This window comes from Notamacropus eugenii, chromosome 5, assembly GCF_028372415.1.
Source record: "Notamacropus eugenii isolate mMacEug1 chromosome 5, mMacEug1.pri_v2, whole genome shotgun sequence".
NCBI lineage: Eukaryota > Metazoa > Chordata > Mammalia > Diprotodontia > Macropodidae > Notamacropus > Notamacropus eugenii.
Window position 1 is genome coordinate 329,014,682 of NC_092876.1, and position 24,691 is coordinate 329,039,372.

A 24,691-nucleotide genomic window follows, 5' to 3' on the forward strand; every position below is an offset into this window, starting at 1 on the left:
GTCGGTAATAGGCTCATGGTTATACACTGAATATAATCTAGCATGTTTAGGGGGCTAAAATGTCAGCTATTAATATATGCCTACATATATTAATAACATAATTTTATTACATTATACTATACTATTATAATTATATACATGTACACATATATACACATACACATCATCCAGTGGTGTAGTGGATAGAACACTGGGTTTGGAATTAGGAAGACATCTTCATGAGTTCAAATCTGACTTCAGACACTTACCAGCTGTTTGTCTCTGAGCAAGTCACTTAAGTTTGTTTGTCCTTTTTCCTTATCTGTAAAATGAACTGGAGAAGGAAATGGCAAGCCATTCCAAAATCTTTGTCAAGAAAACCCCAAATGAGTTTCCCCATACACAACAAGGAGTGGATACAACTGAAAAATGACTAAACAACAAAAATATACATACAAACGTAGACACATATATATTTATATTTGTTATAAATACCAGTAATTTCAGAATCTTTTCATCCCCAAACTTACAAAATTAAAATTTTCTATTATTGAAGTCTTATATTTTAACAACGCAATTACATTTTGTCTCAAAGATAGAGGAATCGTAAACATATCTGGCTATCATATTAATCATAATTTCTATTACTTTAACAGAAGACCAGAAATTACTTCTGTAGTCCAATCACTTTTGTTTTATCTACTAAGACTTTGTTTTGGAAAATAGAATCATTATGTAAATTACTTTTCTGTCATTTTTTTCTCTATGTGCTTGCAGATAATGGCCATGAGCTTATTATTAAGCTTATAGATTATATAGATAAGCTTATTAAATTATGATCACTATTATCTCATTTCATTAACATGACACATTCCTTTGTAGATGACATGGTTTTACTGATTTTATTAGCTGCTGCTTTTTATTCAAAATACTATTGTTTTATTCCTTATTTTAATATTAATACAGTCTATATAAATCATTATCAGAAAAAGTTTTTTTTTCTGATTCACTGTGTTAAAATATTCACCATTTGTTATGATTTGGATTCAGGTTAATATCAATAATCAGGAACTTTGGGAGGAAATGCTCAGTTCCAAAGGATTAACAGGTAAGGAACTTAACAAAAAACTCCTAAGTTTAATTTTTCTAATATATTCTCTTTAAAATGTTAAATATTTCACACATAACCCAAATGTGGTGCTCATATTTGAAGCATTACTAGTTGATCTAAGTATATACCATTTCATATGATCTCAAATCTTATACTACAAGAACAGGTGATTTATTTAACATATGACTCAGTTATTGTTTTCCAGTTGTGCCCGACTCGTCATGACCCCATTTGGGGTTTTCTTGGCAAAGATACTGCAGTGGTTCGCTATTTCCTTCTGTAACTCATTTTACAGATGAAGAAACTGAGGTAAATAGGGATAAGGTGACTTGCCCAGGGTCACACAGCTAGTAAGTGTATGAGGCTGGATTTGAACTCAGGAAGATCCATCTTCCTGACTCCAGACCCAGCACTCTATCCACTGTGCCACCTAGCTGCCCATGGCATATGACTGGCTTGGCATTAATCAGTCATTTAGTCAGTCAAGAAATCAATTCACTTCAATAATTGGCTTGACTTTTTTTTTTTTTTTTACTATTCTAAATTTTCTCTACTTTGATTCATCTACTTTTTTGGTTGCTATAAGGCTTTACTAAAATACAGAAATAGTCTCGACTTTCTGGAAAGTTCAAGAATTGAGTTATCTAGGTACTCATATATTATATTTAATAAAGAGATATCCTTTGATGTGGTAGTGCAGAGCTCCAATTCCTGCTACCTGTAGTGTGAAGCTGTCAGATTTCTTAGGCATGTGAGAATTCCAAGCTGTGATGGGCTAAACCTAGCGTGTGTCTGCACTAAGTTTAGCACTAATATTGAGCCCTCCAGAGGGCAGGGTGCTGAAACCAGGTGGTCTAAAGAAAGGCAAACTGGAAAAGGTAAGAAAATGGAGCAGATCAAAGCTCCTGAACATTCAGAGTGGGACCAGGTCTATGAGGAGCCCCTGCACGTCCAGTCTGGGTGAGATAGGGAGACCTGGTCTTTAAAAAAAATATGTGAATCACCTATTTTCAGAGGATTATAATATAATAATATTTACTTAATATCAAGATCATACTTAATTTGATCTTCATTAATGATTGGTGGGACTTGCAGTAGAAAAGAAAGCATTGATCACAATGAGCCAACATGGTTTGATCAAGAATAGGTCACACCAGACTAACCTCATTTCCTTTTTTGACAGGATTACTGTAGATATAGTTTTGACAGGGGATATTTTCATAGATGTACATATAGCATGTATAAAACCTTTATTTTTAGCAAAGCACTTGGCAATGTTTCTCAGTTTAACATTGTGGACAAGATGAAAAGATATGGGCTAGACAACAGTGAATTTAGATGGATTTGGAACTGGAACAGTTGAATGACTGGATCTCAAAAGTATTCATTTATGATTTAATGTTAATTTGGAAAGCAGTCTCTACTGAAGTACTCACTAGATCTGTGACTGATTCTGCATCTCATTTTTGACAATGATTTGCAGAATTGGCATATTTTTATTAAGCAATTACTACATGCCAGATGGGTCACAAAGAGTTGGACGTGACTGAACAACTGAATAACTATGTGACAGGAACAGTGCTAAGTACTTTAAAAATATTATCTCATGTGATCCTTATAACAAACCTGGTAGTAAGTGCTATTATGATCCCCATTTTACAGGTGAGTAGACTGAAGCAAGCAGTACTTAAGGTTAAAATGTATTGCTAATATGTTGGACAACAGAGCCAGAATCCAAAAAGATCTTAATAAGTCATAGACCAAAATCTAATACGATGAAATTTGGTAGGGATAAAGGTTAAATCTTAAACTTAAAAAAAAAATTAAACCCTAATAGATTTAATATGAATGTATATGTAGAGCCTATATCAAATTGCACGCCATCTTAGGGTGGACGGACGGGAGATATGGGGAGAAAATTTGGAACTCAAACTCTTATGGAAGAGGATGTTGAAAACTAAAAATAAATAAATAATTTATTTTAAAAAGTTAAGCTCTAAAGCTATAATTCATTTGTTAAAGTTAAATATTTTTGTTGAACAGACTACAAATGGAATTTATTATTTTGTTCACAATCTTTTCTTGCTTATATTTATATAAATAATAACAGCTATCATTTACATAATGGTTTAAGGTTTGCAAAGAGCTTTGCATATGTTAACTCATTTGATTTTCTCAATAACCTTGTGAGGTAGGTGCTTTTCTTATTCTCATTTTAAGGATGAGAAAACAGACCCAGAGAGGTTAGATAATTTGTCCAGGGTCACACAGTTAGTAAGGGTCTGAGGCAGAATTTGAATTTAGGTCTTTTCAATTCCAAGTCCTGCACTCCATTCACATAGCTGTCTTATGTATCCGAAGGTATGTGAGTTTTTTGAAAGTTGTCAAGTTTATGATAAGGATTTAAAAAAAAATTGTGTTCAATGTCTTAAATTTTAAAATTATGTGAGAAATTTGTATTTTCATTCTTGTTCATACAAAATTTGGATTATATTCATCTATATATACATATCTGTGTGGGCATATCAGTAAGTGCTCTTTAATAAGTTAACTAAAACATAGATGTCCTTATTTTAGAATTTTACATTACACAAAGTATATACTTTCCAAATGTTGCTGCCTGACATTCCACATTGTTGTCTGTTTGTGATATTTTGGGCACATTTTACTACGTAGTGGTCGATGTCTACCAAAGCTGGTGTGGACCTTGCAAACCTGTGGTGACTCTTTTCAGGAAAATAAAACTTGAAGTTGGAAATGACCTTCATTTTGCCACGGTAAGATTTTAAGATGAGAAAAATTTAAAATAAAGAAGGATATGAGATGTAAGAAGGAAGACTGCTCATTTAACAAAGTTTTAAATTTGTATTTTCAAATTGATATTTATTCTGTTGGATGAGGAGTTTCTTCCCTTAGAATTCCCTATGCTGATGAAAGCCCAAATCCAGATGCTCCCTTCAATTACTGGGATGCTTTACACTTGTCTAGACTTGGGGATATTTTCTCCACTGTAAGGATGATATCCATTTATAGTGTCTCTTACAAATGAACATAAGTTCTTTAAGTGCTTGCAAGAGCTACACACTAACATGTTTGCTAGACTAACTTAAGCTTTGGAATACTATTTCATTAAAAAAAGGCATATACTTGGATCTTTAAGTTTATTTGAAAATCTAACATTAACTGTAAGGGGCAAAGGGAATAAGCTGGATAATGAGAGTTCAGGTCCCGGAATTTTATAATTCAATTCAGAAACAACAAATTTTGCAAGTGACAGGAAGAAAAATTTGCAAAACAAACGAAAGGAATTTTGAATAACACAAGACTATTCTACACACACCAGAAAACCCTGGACAGAATGGAACACTGTCTTTTGAAGAGCAGTAGAGTTCAAGATACAGTCTAGGGCAATCAATCCTACAAATTTGAGCTTAACCATAAATGAAAAAAAGATGGACCTCCACTAATAAAGAAATGTTTGGAACATTCGTAGAAAGAAATCTGGATCTGAAGAAATTATTTGCTTCTTGAACACTCCAGACATCAGAAATTTAGGAGAGGTGAATTAACGCAGCAGCCAAGGACAGAAATAAAAGAGTAACAGCAGAGGTATCAGCGACACCCTTCTTTCTAAATGTACACAAGGAGACAAGAGTAAAGGTGGACATCAGGTGGAGGTAACAGTGAAGGATTATGGGAAACCCTGCCTATAGCTGAGTCAATATTGTTGGTTTGTGTGTTGTATTGTTGGGGTGTGTGTGTGCACGTGTGTGTGACTACATGACAAAAAGGGAGAATGCATAAAAAGGGGTAGGGGATCAGAGGTATAGAAGGGTGTGTGTGAGGTATCCAGGTCAAATGAAGGTCTAGCAATGAGGAGATGACCTCTGTGGTTTCACAGGAAGAGAAGAGTCTAATGAGGAATAAGTAAAGAAGATGGCGCAAGCACAGAAAAGGGTGTGTGTGATGAAAGATCTTGTTTTGATGAGGGAAGGGAGTTCTACTGATGAATACTCCTATGAGTGCAGTGAGAAATTCTGTGAAGGGAGATGAGGACCTGGGGTTGGGCATTGTTTGAGGGATTTGGTACTTGAGAAGACCATTTGTACTACCTTGGAGGGGGGAGCAGTTGGGGCAATGGTACCTGAGAGAGTGGGAAGGCATGGACCCCAGAGGCAGATTTTGAGGCAAATGGGGAAAGAAAGTAACCAGGAAGAGGGTAAAAATCAGTGGGCTGTGTCCTCTTTATTACCTATAGGAATTGTTATTGTTCTGGGAGTAAGGCAAAAAGGAAAAGGGAATCCACATGGCAAGTTCTATAAGGCAGTGGTAAAAACTGCATAGAAGGGAGAGACTAAAATAGCTATCTTAGAAATTCATGAAGAATACACAGTATAGAGGACTAGTAATTATAGGGGTCAGGAACCAGAGAATGAAGGCCTAGAATAGACAGAGAAGATATATAATGAAGAGTGTGGGAGAAATTCTCTTTGGAAAGGGGCAAAAAATAAAAGAAATTTAAGTAACTAATGAATAGGAATATATCTGAAGAGGAGGAAAAGAGGGGCAATCTACATGACTAAGAGGAAAAAAGAGAGGAAAAATGAAATAATAAGATAAAATCAGGAAACAAAAAGGAAATCATAAGCAAAACTCCAAAGGAAAAAGAGTACCACAGGGGAGAGGAGACTGAGAATAAGGAGAAAGGAGCCAGTGGGAACAGGCCCACCTTTAAAAAGGTTAAATTAAAGTAACTGAAGAGATAGTAGAATACTATGTTTACAGAAGAAGGGGGAAAATCATAACTTGAAAAAAACAATATTAGAAACAAATGGAGGAAAATATAAATCTAACTAACAACTTTAAATGTTAATGGACTAAATATCCAATAAAATAAAAAAGGTTTACAGATTGGATAAGAAAGCAAAGCCCTACAAACTGTTCCTTACAACAGCCACATTTAAAAAACAAAGACATGAACAAAATAGAACTGAGGAGATGAAAAAAATTTGCAATGTATCAATTAAATCCAAGAAATCAATCTTGCCATTTCACCAAGCAAAAACAAACATTCAAAAATAACAGACGTGTTAATGTTTTTGCATCCAAATTCATAAAGCAAATGTGAACTGATCTGCAAGAGAGAAAATCAGTAACATAAGAATGACAACAGATTTCAATATCCTTCTTTCAGTTTTTGGATAATTCCAACAGAAAGTTAAAAAAAGGAAAATGTGGAACTGAACAAATTGTTGGAGAAAACAGAGTTAAAAGGCTTGAGACATTTAAAAAATTGAACTGTAAAAGAATATTTCTCAGCATCACATGGAACCTTTACAAAAATTGACCGTGTATTAGGGCACAGAGATAATGTAAACATACTTTATAGCAGTACTTTTTATAGTAAAGAAGTACTGGAAACAAAGTAGATGCCTATTGATTAGCAAATGATTCAACAAGTTATGGTACTAGAATATAATCAAATATTACCGTGCTGTAAGAAATTCATAGAATCATAGAATGATCTACATAAACTGATGAAGAGTGAAGCAAGCAGAACCAAGAAAACGATATATTACACAATAACCACAACAATCTATATGGAAAGAATAATCACCTATAAAAAAATAAAAAGTGAATATAACAAATTATGAAGACTAAACATGACTAAAACATAAAATCTTTACATCATAGTGAGGGAAACACTAGAAGAGAACTGTCTAGAACTCCTAAACACAGAAAATGAAATTCCAATGGAAAGAATTTACGTCACCTCAAGGAAAAAAAACCCAAGACAACATGTTTAAATTTGACAGCTTAATCCAGAAACAAGTTTTGCAAGCACTCAGGAGAAAGACTTTCAAATACAAAGCATTATTAGAGTTCTTAAGTCTTTCAAAGTTTTTTTCCTTTACACGGTTATAGTTGTATAAATTATTTTCCTAATTCTATTAGTTCATTCTATCTCAGTTCATACAAGTCTTCCCAGGGTTCTCTCTGTTATGTTTGTATACCATAATTTGATGAGTGCCAGGCCTAGAGGCCTGAGGGCTACCCGAGTCTTACCTTACCTCTATCGGAGGTCTTCGGCTGGCCAAACTGGATTCTCGTATGAGAGAAAGGACGTTCCAGAGTCGAACAAGGGTTGAGCTTTATTTCAGGGTCTAGTTACAAGTGCAGGGGAATTCTTCCTTAGGAGGGAGAGAGAAAGATCTCCCAAGGAGGCAAAGATCTTACAATAAGAGATTGGAAGTAGAAGTGTAAGTGGGGAGAGAGGGGGAGGGGAGAGAGGAGAGAGGAAATGCGGAGCCTTGTGTCCTCACACGTGGCCCCTCCGCCCAAGAGCACTTTCAGGCTTTCCTGATCCTACTTAATCTCTCCAGCCGCATAGTTTGCATCTGAATACCGTGCTGTTAGATAACAATAGTGTGCCCAGATCCAGGACAATCTCGAGGGCGGGGAGAGCTCTCTCCCATCACGTTTCTCACGGGAAGAGGCAGAAATACACGAGATAGCTCGGTTCACCTTGATTCCCAGTCGTTTCCTGGGGGGCCTCGTGAGAACTCTAAGATTTAGAAGTTCCCACCTTTACCCGCCCGAGACTGTCCACATGGAATTGAGCTTCCATCCCCAGCAGATGAGCACCCACTTTGTTTTGAATTCTTCGCTAAAAATATTGCTTCTATTAATATTTTCATATACATGAGTATTTTACTTCTTTCTATTATTTCTTTGGGGCTATAACCAAGTAGTGGTATCATGGTTCAAAAGGAATGAAAATTTAGTGAGTTTTGGGACAGAGTTCCAAATTGCTTTCCAGAATGATTGGACTAATTCATAGCTCCATTAACAATGTATTAGCTTGCTTGTCCTTCTGTAGTACTTCCAAACATTTCCACTTTTCTTTCTTTGTCATCTTTGTGAATCTGATAACTATAAAGTGGAGCCTTGGGAATGAGGGACCTGCGCTCGCTCTCTGTTTAGCTTGGACCGACTGGCACAGCAGCGGTGTGGAAGAGAAGACAGCCTCGTGCGATTGTCTACCCATTTAATCTAAGAAAATGGAGACTGAGCAGCCAGAATATTGGTTTCCCCAATACTGAAACCAATGGTGAATTTGGTAAGCGCCCTGCTGAAGATATGGAGGAGGAGCAGGCCTTTAAAAGATCTAGAAACACTGACGAAATGATTGAACTGCGCATTTTGCTTCAAAGCAAGAATGCTGGAGTGGTAATTGGGAAAGGAGGCAAAAATATTAAAGTACTTCGTACAGACTACAAAGCCAGTGTTTCAGACCCAGACAGCAGTGGCCCCGAGCACATATTGAGTATCAGTGCAGATTTGAAACAATTGGAGAAATTCTGAAGAAAATCATCCCTACCTGGGAAGAGGGCCTGCAGTTGCCATCACCCACTGCCGCCAGCCAGCTCCCACTCGAATCTGATGCTGTGGAATACTTAAATTACCAACACTATAAAGGAAGCGACTTTGACTGTGAGTTAAGACTGTTGATTCACCAGAGTCTGGCTGGAGGAATTATTGGGGTCAAAGGTGCTAAAATCAAAGAGCTTAGAGAATGCTCAGACAACTATCAAGCTTTTCCAGGAAGCTGTCCTCATTCTACGGATAGAGTTGTTCTTATTGGGGGAAAGCCTAATAGGATTGTGGAGTGCATAAAGATCATACGGGATCTTATATCTGAGTCTCCCATAAAAGGACGTGCACAACCCTACCATCCCAATTTCTGATGAAACCTATGACTATGGTGGTTTCACAATGATGTTTGATGATCGAGGACGTCCTGTAGGATTTCCCATGAGGGGAAGAGGAGGCTTTGATAGAATGCCCCCAGGTAGTGGTGGGCGTCCTATGCCCCCATCTAGAAGAGATTATGATGATATGAGCCCTCTCAGAGGACCCCCCCCACCTCCTCCTGGATGTGGCAGCAGGGGTGGTAGCAGAGCTCGAAATCTTCCTCTTCCTCCACCACCACCACCTAGAGGAGGAGATCTTATGGCTTATGACAGAAGAGAAAGACCCTGTGACCGCTATGATGGCATGGTTGATTTTAGTGCTGATGAGACTTGGGACGCTGCAGTAGATACATGGAGTCCTTCTGAATGGCAGATGGCTTACGAACCACAGGTTGAGTACCATGAGTTTACAGGTGGTTCTGGATATGATTATTCCTATGCAGGGGGTCGTGGCTCATACGGTGATCTTGGTGGACCCATTATTACAACACAAGTAACTATTCCCAAAGATTTGGCTGGATCTATTATTGGCAAAGGTGGTCAGCGAATCAAATAAATACATCATGAGTCTGGAGCATCAATCAAAATTGATGAGCCTTTTGAAGGATCTGAGGATGGAATTATTACCATTACAGGAACACAGGACCAGATACAGAATGCACAGTATTTACTGCAAAACAGTGTGAAGCAGTATGCAGATGTTGAAGGATTCTAATGCAAGACATTTTTTTCTTTTTTATAGTGTGAAGCAGTATTCTGGAAAGTTTTTCTAAGACTAGTGAAGAACTGAAGGAATCCTGCATCTTTTTTTTAATCTGCTTCTGTTTAAAAAGCCAACATTCCTCTGCTTCATAGGTGTTCTGCATCTGAGGTGTAGTGAAATCTTTGCTGTTCACCAGATGTAATGTTTTGGTTCCTTACAAACGGGGGGGGGGGGGGGGGGGGAAGGGCACGCAAAGCTAACATTGAAATTTTGAAACTGCAGCAGAGAAAGTGAATTTTATTTTTGTTCATTGTTGTTGGTAAAAATAATAATAATAATTTTTTCCCCTCCTGTAACTATTGTGAACACTTTGCTTTTGGTCACTGTAATTTTGGGGGGGTGGGGACAGGGGAGAAAGAGTATCAATAGTCCACGTGTCCCTCGCATCCATTCAGAGAAGTGTAAGAAACGTTTTATGATTTTTAAAATAAATTTAGTGAACCTAAAAAAAAAAGCAAGAAAAAAATATAAAGTGGAGCCTCAAGATTGTTTCAATTTGTATATCTCTTATTAGTGATTTTGAACATTTTTTTCATATGTTGGTTGATAGATTGCATATCTTCTTTTTGAGAACAGATTATTCTTATATTTTGGCCATTTATCAATTGGAGAACAGCTCTTATTCTGATATATTTGAATAAATTTTCTATCTATTTTGGTTATAGAATCTTTATCAAAAAAGTTGCTGCAATAATATTTCCCTAGTTAACTGTTTCTCTTCTAATTTTAATTCACTTAATTCCTTTGTACAAAAACTGGTTTGAATTTTCAAAAGCTATAGAGGTCAAATAGAATGAGACTTGAGAATACCATTGGATTTAACTTTTGAGATAGAAATTGATTCGTAATTTCAGAAAGGTATGAAATTTGGTCACCATTTCTTAACTGGTTAGCAATAGGATATATAATAATTTAATCTAGCTTTTCTAATTGTTGGTTCATTTTGACTATTCTTTACTTGAACTATAAGATACGTCTGAGAAACTTTCTTTTTCTTAATTTAGGCAGAAGCAGACTGCCTTGATATTTTGGAAAAATACCGAGGAAAGTGTGAACCAACCTTTCTTTTTTATGCAGTGAGTATTTTTCAAAAACAGGAATCAGTAGTATTTGTAATTAGAAATATTCAGATTCAAAAATAGTATATTTCATTTTGTACGTATTTTGGATAGCAGTCACACTTTTATGTCATAGCTATACAACAACACAACGAATGATTAAAAATGAAAGACTCAGTCAAGTGTTTGGTAAATACACACAATAGAAAAACAGTAAGTACATTGATTTTCTCACTGGGTTGCTTTTAATAATAAATTAAATAATTCCAAGTTCTTTGTAACAGTAAAATGTTGTTGTTCAGTTGTTCAGTTATGTCCAACTCTTCATGACTCTATGGACCACAGCACATTAGGCCCTTTCTCCTCTATTATCTCTTGAAGTCTGTCCAAGTTCATGTTCATTGTTTCCATGATACTATCTATCCATCTCATTCTCTGCCATTCTCTTTTCCTTTTGCCTTCAGTCTTTCCCATTATCAGAGTTTTATCCAATGAGTTTTATCTTTTCATTATGTGGCCAAAGTATTTAAACTTTAGCTTCTGTATTTTACCTTCCAGTGAATACCCTGAATTAATTTCTTTAAGTAGTGACTGATCTGACCTCCTCGCTGTCCATGGGACTCTCAAAAGTCTCCTTTAGCACTACAATTTGAAAGCATCAATTCTGCAGCACTCAGCTTTCCTTATATTCCAACTCTTATGGCCATACATTACTACTGGAAAAACCATAGTTTTGACTATATGGACCTTTGTCAGCAAGGTGATGTCTGTGCTTTTTAGTTCTGTCCAGATTTGGCATAGCTTTCTCTCCCAGGAGAAAGTATCTTTTAATTTCATAGCTGCATTTGCTATCTGCAGTGATCTTTGGGTCCAAGAATATAAAATCTGTCACTGTTTCCATTTCTTCTTCCTCTATTTGCCAGGAAGCGATGGCACCAACTTAAAGATCTTAAGGTTTTTTGATGTTAAACTTCAAGCCAGGTTTTACACTCTCATCTTTCACTCTTATCAAGAGACTCCTTAATTACTCTTCACTTTGTGCTATCAGAGTGACATGATCTGCATATCTGAGATTGTTGATATTTCTCCTGGCAACCTTAATTCCAGATTTTGATTCATCCAACATTTTGCATGATGTTCTCTGCATATAAGTTAAACAAATAAGGTGCCAATATACAGCCTTATCATACTAATTTTCTAGTCTTAAACTGATCAGTTGTTCCATGTTGAATTCTAAATATTGCTTCTTGGCCTTCATAGGGGCATTTCAGATGATCTGGTACTCTTATCTCTTTGAGATCTCTTTGTCACATTTTGTTGTGAGCCACACAGTCAAAGGCTTAGTCAATGTGTAGTCAATGAAGCAGAAGTAGATGTTTTTCTGGAACTCCCTTGCTTTCTCTACAATCCAGAGAATGTTGGCAATTTGTTGAAAATCAGCCTCCTCTTCTGTAATTCTTGGTTCTCGTATTGCTGAAGCCTAGCTTGCAAAATCTTAAGCATAATCTTGTAGGTGTATGAAATGAGTACAATTACTTGGTGATTTGAACACTCCTTGGCATTGCTTTCTTTAGGACTGAAACAGAAACAGATCTTTACTAATCTAGTAGCCACTGTTGTGTTTTACAGATTGCTAGCATATTGAGTGCATAACTTTAACAGCATCGTCTTTTAGGGTTTTAAATAGCTCAGCTGGAATTTCATCCCCTTCACCAGCCTTACTGTCATCAATGCTTCTTAAGACCCACTTGACCTCATTTTCCAGGATATCTGGCTCTAGATCAGTAACCACACCATTGTGGTTATTGGTGATGTTAAAATCGTTCTTGTATGGTTCTATAGTGTATTCTTGCCACAATGTTGTAATCTTTTCTACTGCTTTTAAATCCCTACTATTTTTGTCTTTTTTATATGAATTTTTTCATAAAATTTTCTTTTGATATCTCTAATTTTCTTGAAGAGATCCCTTATCTTTCCCATTCTATTGTTATCTATTTATTTGCATTGCTCATTTAAGAAAACTTCCTTATCTCTCCTTGCTATTCTCTGGAATTCTGCATTCCATTGGGTATGTCTTCCCTTTTCATGTTCCTTCTTTCCTCAATGGTTTGCAAAGTTTCATTAGATAGTCATTTTTCTTTCTTGCTCTTCTTTTTCTTTGGATTGATTTTGTTGCTGCCTCCTGTGCAAACTATAAAATGTACACTCCTCTGATGAGTTATTATTATAGGGAAAAAGCACAAAGTAGGTGTGATTGAGGGTGTCTCTGGTGTCCCAGGGAACTCAGTGCAAGATAAAGCTGGTTGACACTTGTGGTGCTGCACAGAGTGGCAGCATTTGAAGAGGTAGAAGATAAACGAAGCACCAAAGGAGAATCTCTTCAACTTCATGATTTATCCCAAGATTGTTCCTTACCTTACATATTGTTTTATTCTAAGTAAAAATCATCTGCATTACCATATTAAAATTGGCTAATAAAAATGGAATAAAAGACATTTTCACCAGTGATTTCACTATTCCAACTAGTAATTTTACCATTTATTCTAGGGTGGAGAATTAGTGGCTGTGGTAAGAGGAGCAAATGGACCATTACTGCACAAAACTATTCTAGATCAGCTGGAGGCAGAGAATAAGGTTTTGGAACAAGGCATTGAACGGAAAGTGGTAATTGGAGGATCTTAACTTCTGAAACTATAAACTCTAAATGTCTACCATGTACTCTACACTAGTACAATCTAATGCAACAATTTTCCTTTTCTGATATTCTTATAGCTTTTCATAGGAAAACTCCATGCAATTCAGTCTATCAGAGTGATTAAACTTTCAATTTAAATAGAGAGACCAAAGTTCACTCTGAGATACGGTTTGCTGCATCATACCAAAGCACCAAGTCCTTTTGTAGTGGAACCATATGGTTCCCCAGAAGTGTCTTGGGCACAGACCTAGCAACCCATGATGTATGCTGTAGCCAGAACAGACAAAGAGTGATTCCTGTTTACTTCCCATTACATATATTTAAAACTTGCCTTTCATCTTTAATTCAACAAAATTTTATCTTTTCAACTATATTGGATGTCATTCAGTTCCCTTCAATTCAATAGCTTTAATCAATTAAATCTCATGTATCAGAACTATTCCCGAAACACTTGGTAGGTGTAGCATGGAATATAAAGCTATAGAATTAAGCATTTTTAAGAGCAAGTCTCCCAAATGTTTAGGTATACTCGAAAAGCCTGAAATGAAGATTTGTGGCACAATAAAAAATTCATGGTAGACCCATAGAACCCTGGACTTAATTTCCATGTTGTTCAAGTGTCTATTTAATCCAACTGAAAGATAATTTCCTTTCCTTTAAAAATTGTATCCTTCCACTCCTCAAAATAACAAATATTCTTAGTTAAGTTGAACTCATGATGATTTATAAGTAAGAAAGCATATGGCTGTTGATGACATTTGAAAAAAACAAAACAAAATATTACTTTAAAATTGAACATTGAGTTTTTAAAGTATCAAGTTACCATACTACTTTAATGGAATGAAATCAAATACTCAAATCAAAAAGAAAAAAGAAAGATTTTATGCAAAAAAAAAAAAAAAGGAATTTGGTATTTGCCCTGATGAAAACACCATAAGGTCCAGAAGGAAACTTGAACTCCCACCAGGGCCAAAATTCTAACAATCCAGGGGGGAAAGGTCTGTTGCCTTATTGCCTCCTGCCACAGTTAGCTATCAGCTTGATTTTTTAAAAAAATTCTAATTATTTTCTTTTTGAATACATGGTATCTTGTTAACCTTTTACTTCTGTTTTTTTTTTGTCCTATTGATTTAAAAAAAAAACAAACACATACTACACACTATCTACAGATAACCAAGATTTACTTTTGCTTTTCCCCTATTATCTAGTTAGTCAAAAACTTTTAAAATTCTCAAGAAATTGGAAGTCCAAATTTTAGGTTATCCAATCTGTATTTTGTTTTCCTTAGTAATTTTCTTTTCCATAGAATAAGGCTTGGGGTGAGGTGACTTCTTTATCCTTGTACCAGATAGATTTAGTATGATTTATCTTATTACCTGCCTTAATAAAAGATGTATATTAGATTAAAGATACAGCTCTCTCCATTGAAGAAGAAAGTGTTTTCCAAGACCAGGAATATGGAGAGGAAGACGAAGTAGGTAAGTAGAACTCAGTTCCAAGAGAATTTACAGACATGGGGAAAGAAAAAAATATAAAATATTTATCTATCTCTCTGCCTAAATAGATAGATAAATACTAAAGGAAATAATTTAAATAACAATTTAGCTGGCTACATCTCCCCCTCATGGTCCTAGGGGACCCTTGAAGGGCAGCAGGACTCTGCTAATGAAATAGGATCACTTCCCCATTCTAGTGTGATTGTTTCCAATATCAAGTGATAGTTATTATTGCCCCAATATCATTTGCCATTGATTAACACTCCTACTATCAATCTAACTAATTAATATCAATTAGTTTTTACAAAGGGACATTTACTGGAAAGGTATAGCAAGAACTAAAGTACAAAAACATCACCAGCCCCTGAACCAGGTCTGCTCTTCCCTTTACACACCTTGGTACCTGGGGAGAGTGAGCTCAAGCTTAAATCAGTTGCTACAAAACATTTGCTCCACACAGTTCACTTCTGGGTGCATCATAGCCATCAGATAAGTCACTCCCTTGCTTTCAGAACATGACATCTCAGCTGCTGGGCTGTGTATTTCTGGAATGGGTCAAACAGGTTGTTCCTCAGGGTTATGGTGGCTACAGTTACTCTGTTGGTTCTTCAGACTTTTCAAAATTAACAAGGTCATTCTACTACAATTCTCTTTTACCTAAGAACAGAAAAAAATAGATACAGCAGAGGAAAAAAAAACACCCCACAGGCATCATATGTTCCAGGGCATTTGGTGCCCTGGTGGGGAGGGCTCTTTCCTACCAATTCCCAGCAGTAATTTTTGCCTTACTCAAAACTAGGGAAGAAAGAGATCAATTTGGCTGACCCTGGATGTTCCTTTCCATGTGGGATGCAACCCAAATTTCTCCAGGGGTCCTTGTATTTCGAGTGATTTCCTTGGATTTTCAGACAAATTTGCTTTGGTTCCCTATACCAAAGAGCAGCTGAAAGTTTCCCCAATGGATCCCTACCGTGGCAATGATAATCCAAATGTAATTACATTCTCATTCTATAAGAGAAAAATAATTAATGTTCAAGAATAGGAAAATCAGATTGGATAAGCCCTGAAAAAATGTGAGGTTCCCAAGAAAAAAGAATTAAGCACTTGGGGTTGATTACTCAGGATTTTTAAGCCAGCAGGCAAACTAAGTCCCATGGATCTGTAATCCATTACAATGTCAGACAAGCTCATGTCACAAATAAGGTAATCTGGGACTGATTAAAAGAAAAAAGGGGGAAATGAGCATCTGGTCAATGAGTATCAGCCAGGAATTAGTATTTTAGAAACTAAAACTCCATACTTCTAATGTCAGCTACCATACTAAGTTATAATAATGCCATAGATATTTATTGATATATAAATGTTCAAATAGCATTGGGCTGCTTGGTGGTGCAGTGGATAAAGCCCCAGGCCTGGAGTCAGAAAGACCTGAGTTCAAATTCAGCCTCAGAAACTTACTACCTGTGTGACCCTAGGAAAGTAACTTAATCCTGTTTGTCTCAGTTTCCTTATCTGTAAAATGAGCTGGAGAAGGAAATGGCAAACCACTCCGGTATCTTTGCCAAGAAAACCCCAAATGGGGTCACAAAGAGTCAGACGTGAGTGAAACAACCTCACAACAACAAAACATTCAAACAAACAAAAAGGTGATTACAAAAAAAACTGACTTGACTTTTAAGGAAACATTGAAAAATTGACTATACAATTATAGCCTAAAACAAAGAGAAAAAAATTTTCTAATGAATTACCAAATACATACATATGTGTGTGTATATATATATATAATGGGTATATATAGACATACCTGTATATATGTATATGTGTATGTATGTATGTATAAGATTCAATAAAGAGAATCTGGGATAGAAAATCTTTCCAGCAGTTTTCTGAGAATTACAGGGGTTCAATGCCTGCCACAGATGAGGTCCCTCCATTACACATCATTCTGCACTTCTAGAAGTAGGTTCTCCAGGCATCCACATGATGTCCCCTGAGTTGGTTGCCAAGACTTATTTTTCATTGGATCATCCTTTATTACATTTAATTAGCATTTATTTTAGCACAGAGAATCAGAGGAACATAGATTTAGCACTGGAAGGGAATTTAGAGGTTATCCAGTCCAACCTCCTTATTTAACAGTTGAAAAAACAGAGAGCTAGGAATCAAGAAAACCTAGGTTCATATCCTGTCTCCGATGCAAACTGACTCGGTGATCCTGGGCAAGTCACTTAAACTCTCAGTGTTCTAAGTAACTCTCTAAGGCTATAAAGTTGCAAAGAAGGTGGAGTTTCCTTACTAGGGAATTTCTCGTGTCATTGAAATCACAAGTCAAGCCCCTATTCCAAGGAAGTGAAGGACTGTTTAGGTTAGATTGGAAGAAGGACAGAGGTACAGTTTAGTAAAGATCAGAAAAGAGTTATAATAAAAAGGGAAAGAAAATACAAGTCAAAGGACAGAATAAAATTAGCACACAGTTTTGCATGTGCATGAATATATAACAAAGGCTTTCTGGAACTGTTCATTCTAATTCTTGTTTTCTCACTAATCTATAGGATCTTGGGGAAGTTACTATGTTTCTTGGCTATTTTCTGTCACTTGTAAAATAAGGTCAGCCGAAGCCAATAGTTGATGTGGAAAAGACCTAGACCTATTAGCAGACAACAGTAATCAGTAACAGGGCATGGCAGCCAAAACCAAACCAAGCAAAATGCCAAAAGACTGCATGCAATGGTGGGTACTCTAAGTAAACTCCATCTTAGGCTAGAATTCAGAACAAGACAGGTCACAGTCCTACTGTACTTTGCTCTGTCCTGACCATATCTAGAATACTGTGTTTAGTTCTGGGCATCATATTTTAGGAAAGACACTGGCAAACAACATTACACTCAGAGGAAGGTGAGTAGGGCAGTGAGGAGGTAAAATGATAATGAGATGTCTGCCCTGAAAGAATGTAAGCTTCTTAAAGGTACTGACCGTTTTTTAAAAATCCCCAGAACCCAGCTCAGTGCTTGGCTCATAGCAGGCACTTTTAAAATGATAGCCGATTGATTGGCTCCATATGAGTCCTGCCTGAAGAAAAGGATGCTTAGAAGGGAATGGATGGCTGGTCTTTAAACATTTGAAAGGTTGGCATATATAAAGAGATGGCTGTTGAGCCATTTCAGTCATATCCAACTCTTCTTGATTCCATTTTGAGGTTTTCTTGGCAAAGATATTGGAGTGGCTTGACATTTCCTTCTCCAGCTCATTTGACAGATAAAGAAACTGAGGCAAACAGGGTTAAATGACTTGCCCAGGGTCTCACAGCTAGTAAGAGTCTGAGGCTACATTTGAACTCTTAGATATTCCTGACTCTGGGCCCTGTACTCTAGCCACTGTGCCACCGAGCTGCCTCTAAAGAAATTAGTCTTATTATTTTAGACCCCAGGGCTCAAAACTAGGAGTAATGGGAGGAATTGCAGAGAAGTAGATATTGATTCAGTATAAAGCAAAACTTTCTAACAACTAGAGCTCTCTAAAATTAGAATAGGATGCCCAAGAGGTAATGAGTTCCCTGTCTCTCCAGGTCTTCAAGTAGAAGCATAATAGCCACTTGTCAAATATATTGAAATCTCCAGAGCATAAAATCTTCGTTGAAGTTCAGGTGTTTTTTTTTTTAATTTCTTTTAGTGTCACTTGAAAAGTCCTGCACACTGGCAATCATTAAACCAGATGCTGTAGCACATGGGAAGGTGGATGAGATCATCCTGAAGGTAAGAATAGCAAGAAATGTCCATCAGAAATGTAGCAATATCTTCTTGGGGGAATTAAAAGACACCTGGAAGTAACCATTTTATAGAGGGACTCTTTAAAGACAATATTTCACAGAGTATTGGACCAAGAACTAGTACCTGAATACTAATCTGGATCACTAACTAGCTAACTAATTAACTATCTAGCTTTCTAACAGTTCGATCTTTGGCACCTTACTGTGGGTCTTAATTTTCTTATTTATAAAATGAGCAGATATTCTAGATAAAAAGGTAGTGTGGTACGATGAAAAAAAAATGCTAGATTTAAAATAAGAGGCTTGACCAAGGCACTGGTATTTGCTGGGGAAGTTAAGTGGTGCACTGGATAGAGCTCCAAGCCTGGAGTCAGGAAGAGTCATCTTAAGTTTAAATCTGGCCCCTTCTATAAGGCTTATTAGTTATGTTACCCTAGGCAAGTTGCTTAACCTTGCTTGCCTCAGTATTCTCATCTGTAAAATGAGGGGGAGAAGGAAATGTGTTACAAATGTGTCACGAGGAGTTGTGCATGACTGAAAAAATGACTGAACTAGTATTTCTTATCTGTATGATCTTGAGTAAGTCACCCAGTTTCTCTGGGTCTCAATTTTCTCATATGTAAAAAGAGAGAGTTAATATAGATGGTCTCTAAGATCCCTTCTAGCTGTAAATATATGAAGGTCCAGTAAGGCTTTGAAAGTCTTCAGTTCTGGAGAAGGGATCTTCTTTCTAAAGGTTTCAGTCAGTCAGTCAGTAAGCATTTATTAAGACACCATGGTACATGCTGGAGACAGAAAGACAAGACAGTCCCTTGCCTCAAGAAGCTCATAGCTGAATGTTTTCAGTTTTCAGTTAAAGTACAGTTTAAATTGATAAAATAAAATAAACTTCTAATAACATAAACAAGTATTCTGAATTTATGAATACAACAATAAAACAAAAATACTAAATTGATGATTGTGGAGAAATCCCAAAGCAAATATCATTTTTAAATCTTTTATTCTGTTTAGATGTTTTTAAAAGTTATGAGAGAGGGGTTAAGGACCCTTTAAAGTGGAGCAGTCAGTATCAAGTATTTTAATCCTGTGTGTGCTTGTACCTGTTGATAAAGAGATCAACTCTTTATGTCAGATTATTATTCAGAAAGGTGGGAATGTGGGGAAGCTGGAGGAATTTTGACCAGATAGAAATGGAGAGTCTATCTTACAAACTAGATGTCAGAGAAACCCCTGACTGAAGAAAAAAAAAGACCATTTTAATGCTATGCAATTGTTAGGCTTTCTTCATTATGTTGGAAAAGGAGAAAAGAGGAGGAATCATACAGAAGAATAGAATTTGGAAGAGCAAACATGACCTTTCTCATTATAAGTTATGAACAGGAAGTATTTTTTTCTTATAGAATAAAGATTAGGGTAAACACAAGTCTGTAACAAAGGAAATGCTGTTGGAGTTTTGACCTCAGCACCATGGACAAATCCCAACAGTTCCATGGACAGACCAAAAAGAAAACAATGCAGAGGGAATTCATGGGAGGTGAAGGGCAACTGGGATAGACAAAGAAATGTGTGATAATAGTTGAGAACTAGTGAAAATGGAGGAAGGGAAAAAGTATTAGTATTACCTGATAAGCACTTTACAAATATCTCATTTGACCATTTGAAAATTATGCCTGATTATCTTCACCTAAAAAAAACTCAAAACGTTCTCAATTGTGTATCTTATTTAAACATAATGGTTAATGATCAGTTACTGTAGTAGTAACAGTTGTCAGAGTCCTTTTTGACTGGTTAGGACTTTTCAAAAATGTTATAGACATATAGTTGTTATTTCCAAATGGGAATGATGTATAACTGAGCCATAGAGTTGTGGTGAAACCACTCAAACCCCTTAGTTAGTTTGAATAGTGCAGAGTCAAATGAGGGTAACTGAAAGCTATGGTGTTATAACTCAAGTCATGCTGGTCCACTTGTTGGACTTTTTGCAATATAATTTTCATTAAGGATTTAGCATAAGAAATGCATGTTATATCCAACCAGTGTTCCATCCAGTCTGCTAGTCTATCCTTTACAGGCATATCAAGGTAAATTTTGGGAAAGCATGATGGTTTGATATGACTCTCAAAGACTGTGGATAGACCCTAAACTGTCATAAATTCCCCTTAATAGTCTGCTATAAATCTATCACTCATGTTAAATCTATTGATTTTTTTTCCTGCTTGCACACCCACTTGGAATAAAGGATTCAGTATATTTTCATGTTTTTCTGACTCAATTTCCTTGCCCCTACAAAATCTTACTAATTAATTCAATTCAACAAACATTCTGAGGCAATATGTAATATCCTGGGAAGACAGCAACAAAAATGAAAAAACTGTAACCTATTTTGGAGGAGCTTATAGACTACTAGATACCACACTCTGCTATGTGGAAAGTGAATTTAGGTTTTATTTATAGCCTCAGGATAAGTTATCCTCCCTTTGCATACCACAGATCCAGGAAGCCGGGTTTGAGATTTTAACTAATGAAGAAAGAATCATGACAGAGTCTGAAACCAGATATCTCTATCAAAAGAGATCTGAAGAGGTTAGTTCTATTTCTTTCTTTGTTTTGAAGTTCTCATTTCTCTCTTTTTTATCTCTGTGATAGTTGAAGTCTGGATCCATTTAGATTAATAGGAATAGTATGAAAGTCCCCAGTAAATATGCTGTAAATTGTAATAGACCATTAGATATCCAATGTATTTCAGATCTATTAAGCTTAGTGATATGGGAGGGGTATCATGGTATGATGAGATTGAAAAGATTATATCATTTATATGGCAATAGATTTGTTTCATTGCCATTAAGAAATTATATTAAATGCTTGCCATGAGCAAAGCACTGTGTTTGGTTGTGGGTTTACATAAAAGTGCAAATCACAGTCCTTGTCCTCAAGAAATTTACAGATTAAATAGAACCTGAAAGGATAACTTATAATATGAGGCAACATATGCAAAGTGTCTAATGAGTATTAAAGAGAGTAAATGCTACAAACATTCAGAATAACAAGAGATCATCCATGTTGGCTGTTAAGGTGGAGGTTTCACAGAGGAGGCAGGACTTAGGAACTCATAATTTGGCAGAAACAGTGGAGATAATTTACTTCAACTGCTGCCTGAAGGACGGATCTTTTCTACATCATCCCCAACGTTAAATTAACTTTCTTCTATTTAAATTGGCAATACTTGTGATCACAAATTTTAAGAACCCATAAGGTACAAAACTGAGCAATATATAAACTAGAAGGGGAGTAACATCTTTGATTATTGGGTTTTAGTGAACTTTGGATGAAATGGCAAAAATCAGAAATCTGATGGGTGTAGTTGTTAGAGCCATATTTTAGCTTTAATGACAACATTGCTGTAAGGGTTTTGGGATACTCCATACTTTGATGATTTTCTTACTGTCTAGAAATAGAAGGAGAAAGCTATAGCTTCCTTACATATGTACCACTACCATAAATTGTTGGGTAAATTTGGCATCATTGTATTTTAGGAAATCTTTGAAAAGCTAGTTCAGCATATGTCAAATGGACCATGCCGGCTACTCATAATCTCATGGCCTGAAAATGATAAAGATGTAGTTGCTGCCTGGAGAGACTTCATTGGTCCAAATGATATTGAAGCTGCTAAAAGAGAAAATCCTGAAAGGTAAGTCTTTCATTTTCAGACTCTACATCCAGAATGAAAGTCATATCAACACCTATATCAATCATCTTATATTTGAACTCTTCAAAGATCCTTAATTTTAGCAGTAGGAATAGGTTGAAATCCCTCTTTGCCTTAATGGATGGTCTTTGTCAGTGACAGTGTCCCCCAAATTAGTTTACCTCTAAATAACTAGTTGATGAGGCTCTCCAAACTTAGCTAGACTATTTCTGATTTGGGCTCCTCTAGACTTGTTTAAGCACAAGAGTGGTTAAACTGAAAATGCTTGTTGGTGCACAAAGATCCCACCAACTTGGTTATACATTTACAGAGAGCCAATGCAATATTAATGTTCTGCTACCCCTTCCCAATAACCCTCCTCCCAATTAAAGTAGCAAAAATGAATAGTTGTTGGAAGTCACTGATTGTTGCTTATTTGTAACTGTTCCCCCACCATGGGTACTCTTTTCTGAAAGTTGAGCTTAGAATTGCCATCCAAGATGTATAATAATTTTGTTTATTCTGGACTTGATTATCAAAACAAGAAGAACCTTAATCAATAGGGAACATCTAGATTTTTAGCCTAAATTTGAGGGATGCACTTTTTGCACTTATAGAATGTTCAGAGAACCTTTACATGTATAGTCTCATTTGAAACTCATGGCAACCCTATTAGGCAGGTTTTGACTGTCTCAGTTTTAAAGATAAGAAATAATTTGCCTATATTGACAGAGCTGAAATTGGAACCATGTCTGTACCATGACTTTGCTTCTTGTTTTCATGATGCCTCCTTAGAATCACTAAGTAGTTTACTAAAGGAAAAGTGATATTTTACATGTTCTTCAACTAAAGTATAGGGTATAGGAACTTGGTTCCTAAATGAAAAAAAATAGTTATGAAAAGAATTAATGTGTTTGTAATCAGAGAGAATTAAGGATGGAAATTCTATGAGCTAATGACATAAAATTGATTTCCTCTGGTTTTTTTCTTTTTTTTTTTTGAATCCTTCATGTTGTCTGCTCATGGCAAAGTAAAAACAACCTGTATGCAATTCAGACAGTTAACTGATTGATGATCAAGATTTAGTCAGATGCCATATTTTTTCACATAAAATTATTGCATGCTTTATCTTACTTAACATCCCTAAATTTTACTGTTTACAGTCTCCGGGCTCAGTATGGCACAGTAATGCCATTTAATGCTGTCCATGGCAGTGAGAGCAGAGAGCAAGCCAACAGAGAGATTGAACATTTTTTCCCAAATTTTAAAATTTCAGGTAAGAATATAGATTCAGCACAGACTAAGTAACTGCAGACAACTTTTGCCCTCAGTCAATGTGGCAAGGGTACCAATATTAAATATCTAGTAACTAATTTCAGTATTGTGAATGAATGAATAAATGAATGAATGAATGAATGGATAAAAGTATTTATTAAGGATTTACTGTGTTAAGCATAAAGTATATAAATAAGAAAGCAAGACAGTCCCTGTTTTCCAAAAGCTCACACAATATATAAAGGAGATTTCAGCTGCAAATTAGAGAAAAAAAAGGTCCCATAGTCCTATCTAGGTGTGACATTAGATGTATCTCTGAAAATAGTGGCCACTAAATGTTTTCTGTAGTCTTTCATTTAAAGGTGTTTCCTCAATTTCTTCTCCCTATACTCTTCCTCATATTAGTTTTCCCTCTTTAAAAATTTGAAGATGTGGAAAGAACTGCTAGATTTTTTTCCTCTTATCATTGCAGGTGTAGTAGGGGAATGAGGAAAATGACTATTGAAGCTCATGAGACAGATAATGGAGCTATAGATCTGTCTATAACAAGAAAATGCTATGGGATGTTAAAAACAAAATTTGTTATTGTCCAACAGGAGAGGATACTGACAAAGTACCAAGGGAAGAAATTCTACAGTGAACAAACCCATGGATTAAGATTACTCTCCTCTACTTCTAGAAATGACTAGATGTAAACCTGCAAGTCCCAATTCGAATTTGCTGTCTTCAGATACAGGAGAAATTAAAAAAAAAAGTAAATTGCATTTCTTTTTAGTTTATGAAATAAAATAAGCATTTTCATAACATAGTAAAATAATAAAAAGATGATTGCACATGAAACTGTAAATCTATTATGTATAATTAGCTATTCTTTTAAAATACATAATAAAGTAATTAGGAAAATTTCTTTTTTTATTCCTTCCTACCCCCAGAAGTGGCTACCATTAGACACAAATATGTATGTATATTGTGTATATATATATATATATATATTATATATTGCATATAAATATATACATATTTACACATGTGTAAAATCATTCTATATGTACTTCCATATATTGGGATTAAAATTTTACAGTTAAAAGTAGAAAAGCAGACATATTAAA

The 24,691-nt window shown here is 35.8% G+C and overlaps 1 protein-coding gene and 1 pseudogene across 1 annotated transcript in view; both read left to right on the plus strand.

Annotated features, from left to right (window-relative positions):
- NME9 (NME/NM23 family member 9) overlaps window positions 1-24,485 on the plus strand; it is a 35,328-nt gene extending 10,843 nt beyond the window's left edge. The window contains exons 2-11 of the mRNA XM_072613555.1: window positions 1,030-1,087; window positions 3,767-3,867; window positions 10,612-10,683; window positions 13,213-13,329; window positions 14,763-14,838; window positions 18,526-18,608; window positions 21,113-21,205; window positions 22,156-22,310; window positions 23,471-23,583; window positions 24,179-24,485. Coding sequence (XP_072469656.1) covers window positions 1,030-1,087; window positions 3,767-3,867; window positions 10,612-10,683; window positions 13,213-13,329; window positions 14,763-14,838; window positions 18,526-18,608; window positions 21,113-21,205; window positions 22,156-22,310; window positions 23,471-23,583; window positions 24,179-24,222 — 912 coding nt within the window. The 3' untranslated portion in view covers window positions 24,223-24,485. The remainder of the gene's footprint in view (window positions 1-1,029; window positions 1,088-3,766; window positions 3,868-10,611; window positions 10,684-13,212; window positions 13,330-14,762; window positions 14,839-18,525; window positions 18,609-21,112; window positions 21,206-22,155; window positions 22,311-23,470; window positions 23,584-24,178) is intronic.
- LOC140506409 (heterogeneous nuclear ribonucleoprotein K-like) lies at window positions 8,152-9,756 on the plus strand (annotated as a pseudogene).
- Window positions 24,486-24,691: the final 206 nt, after the last annotated feature.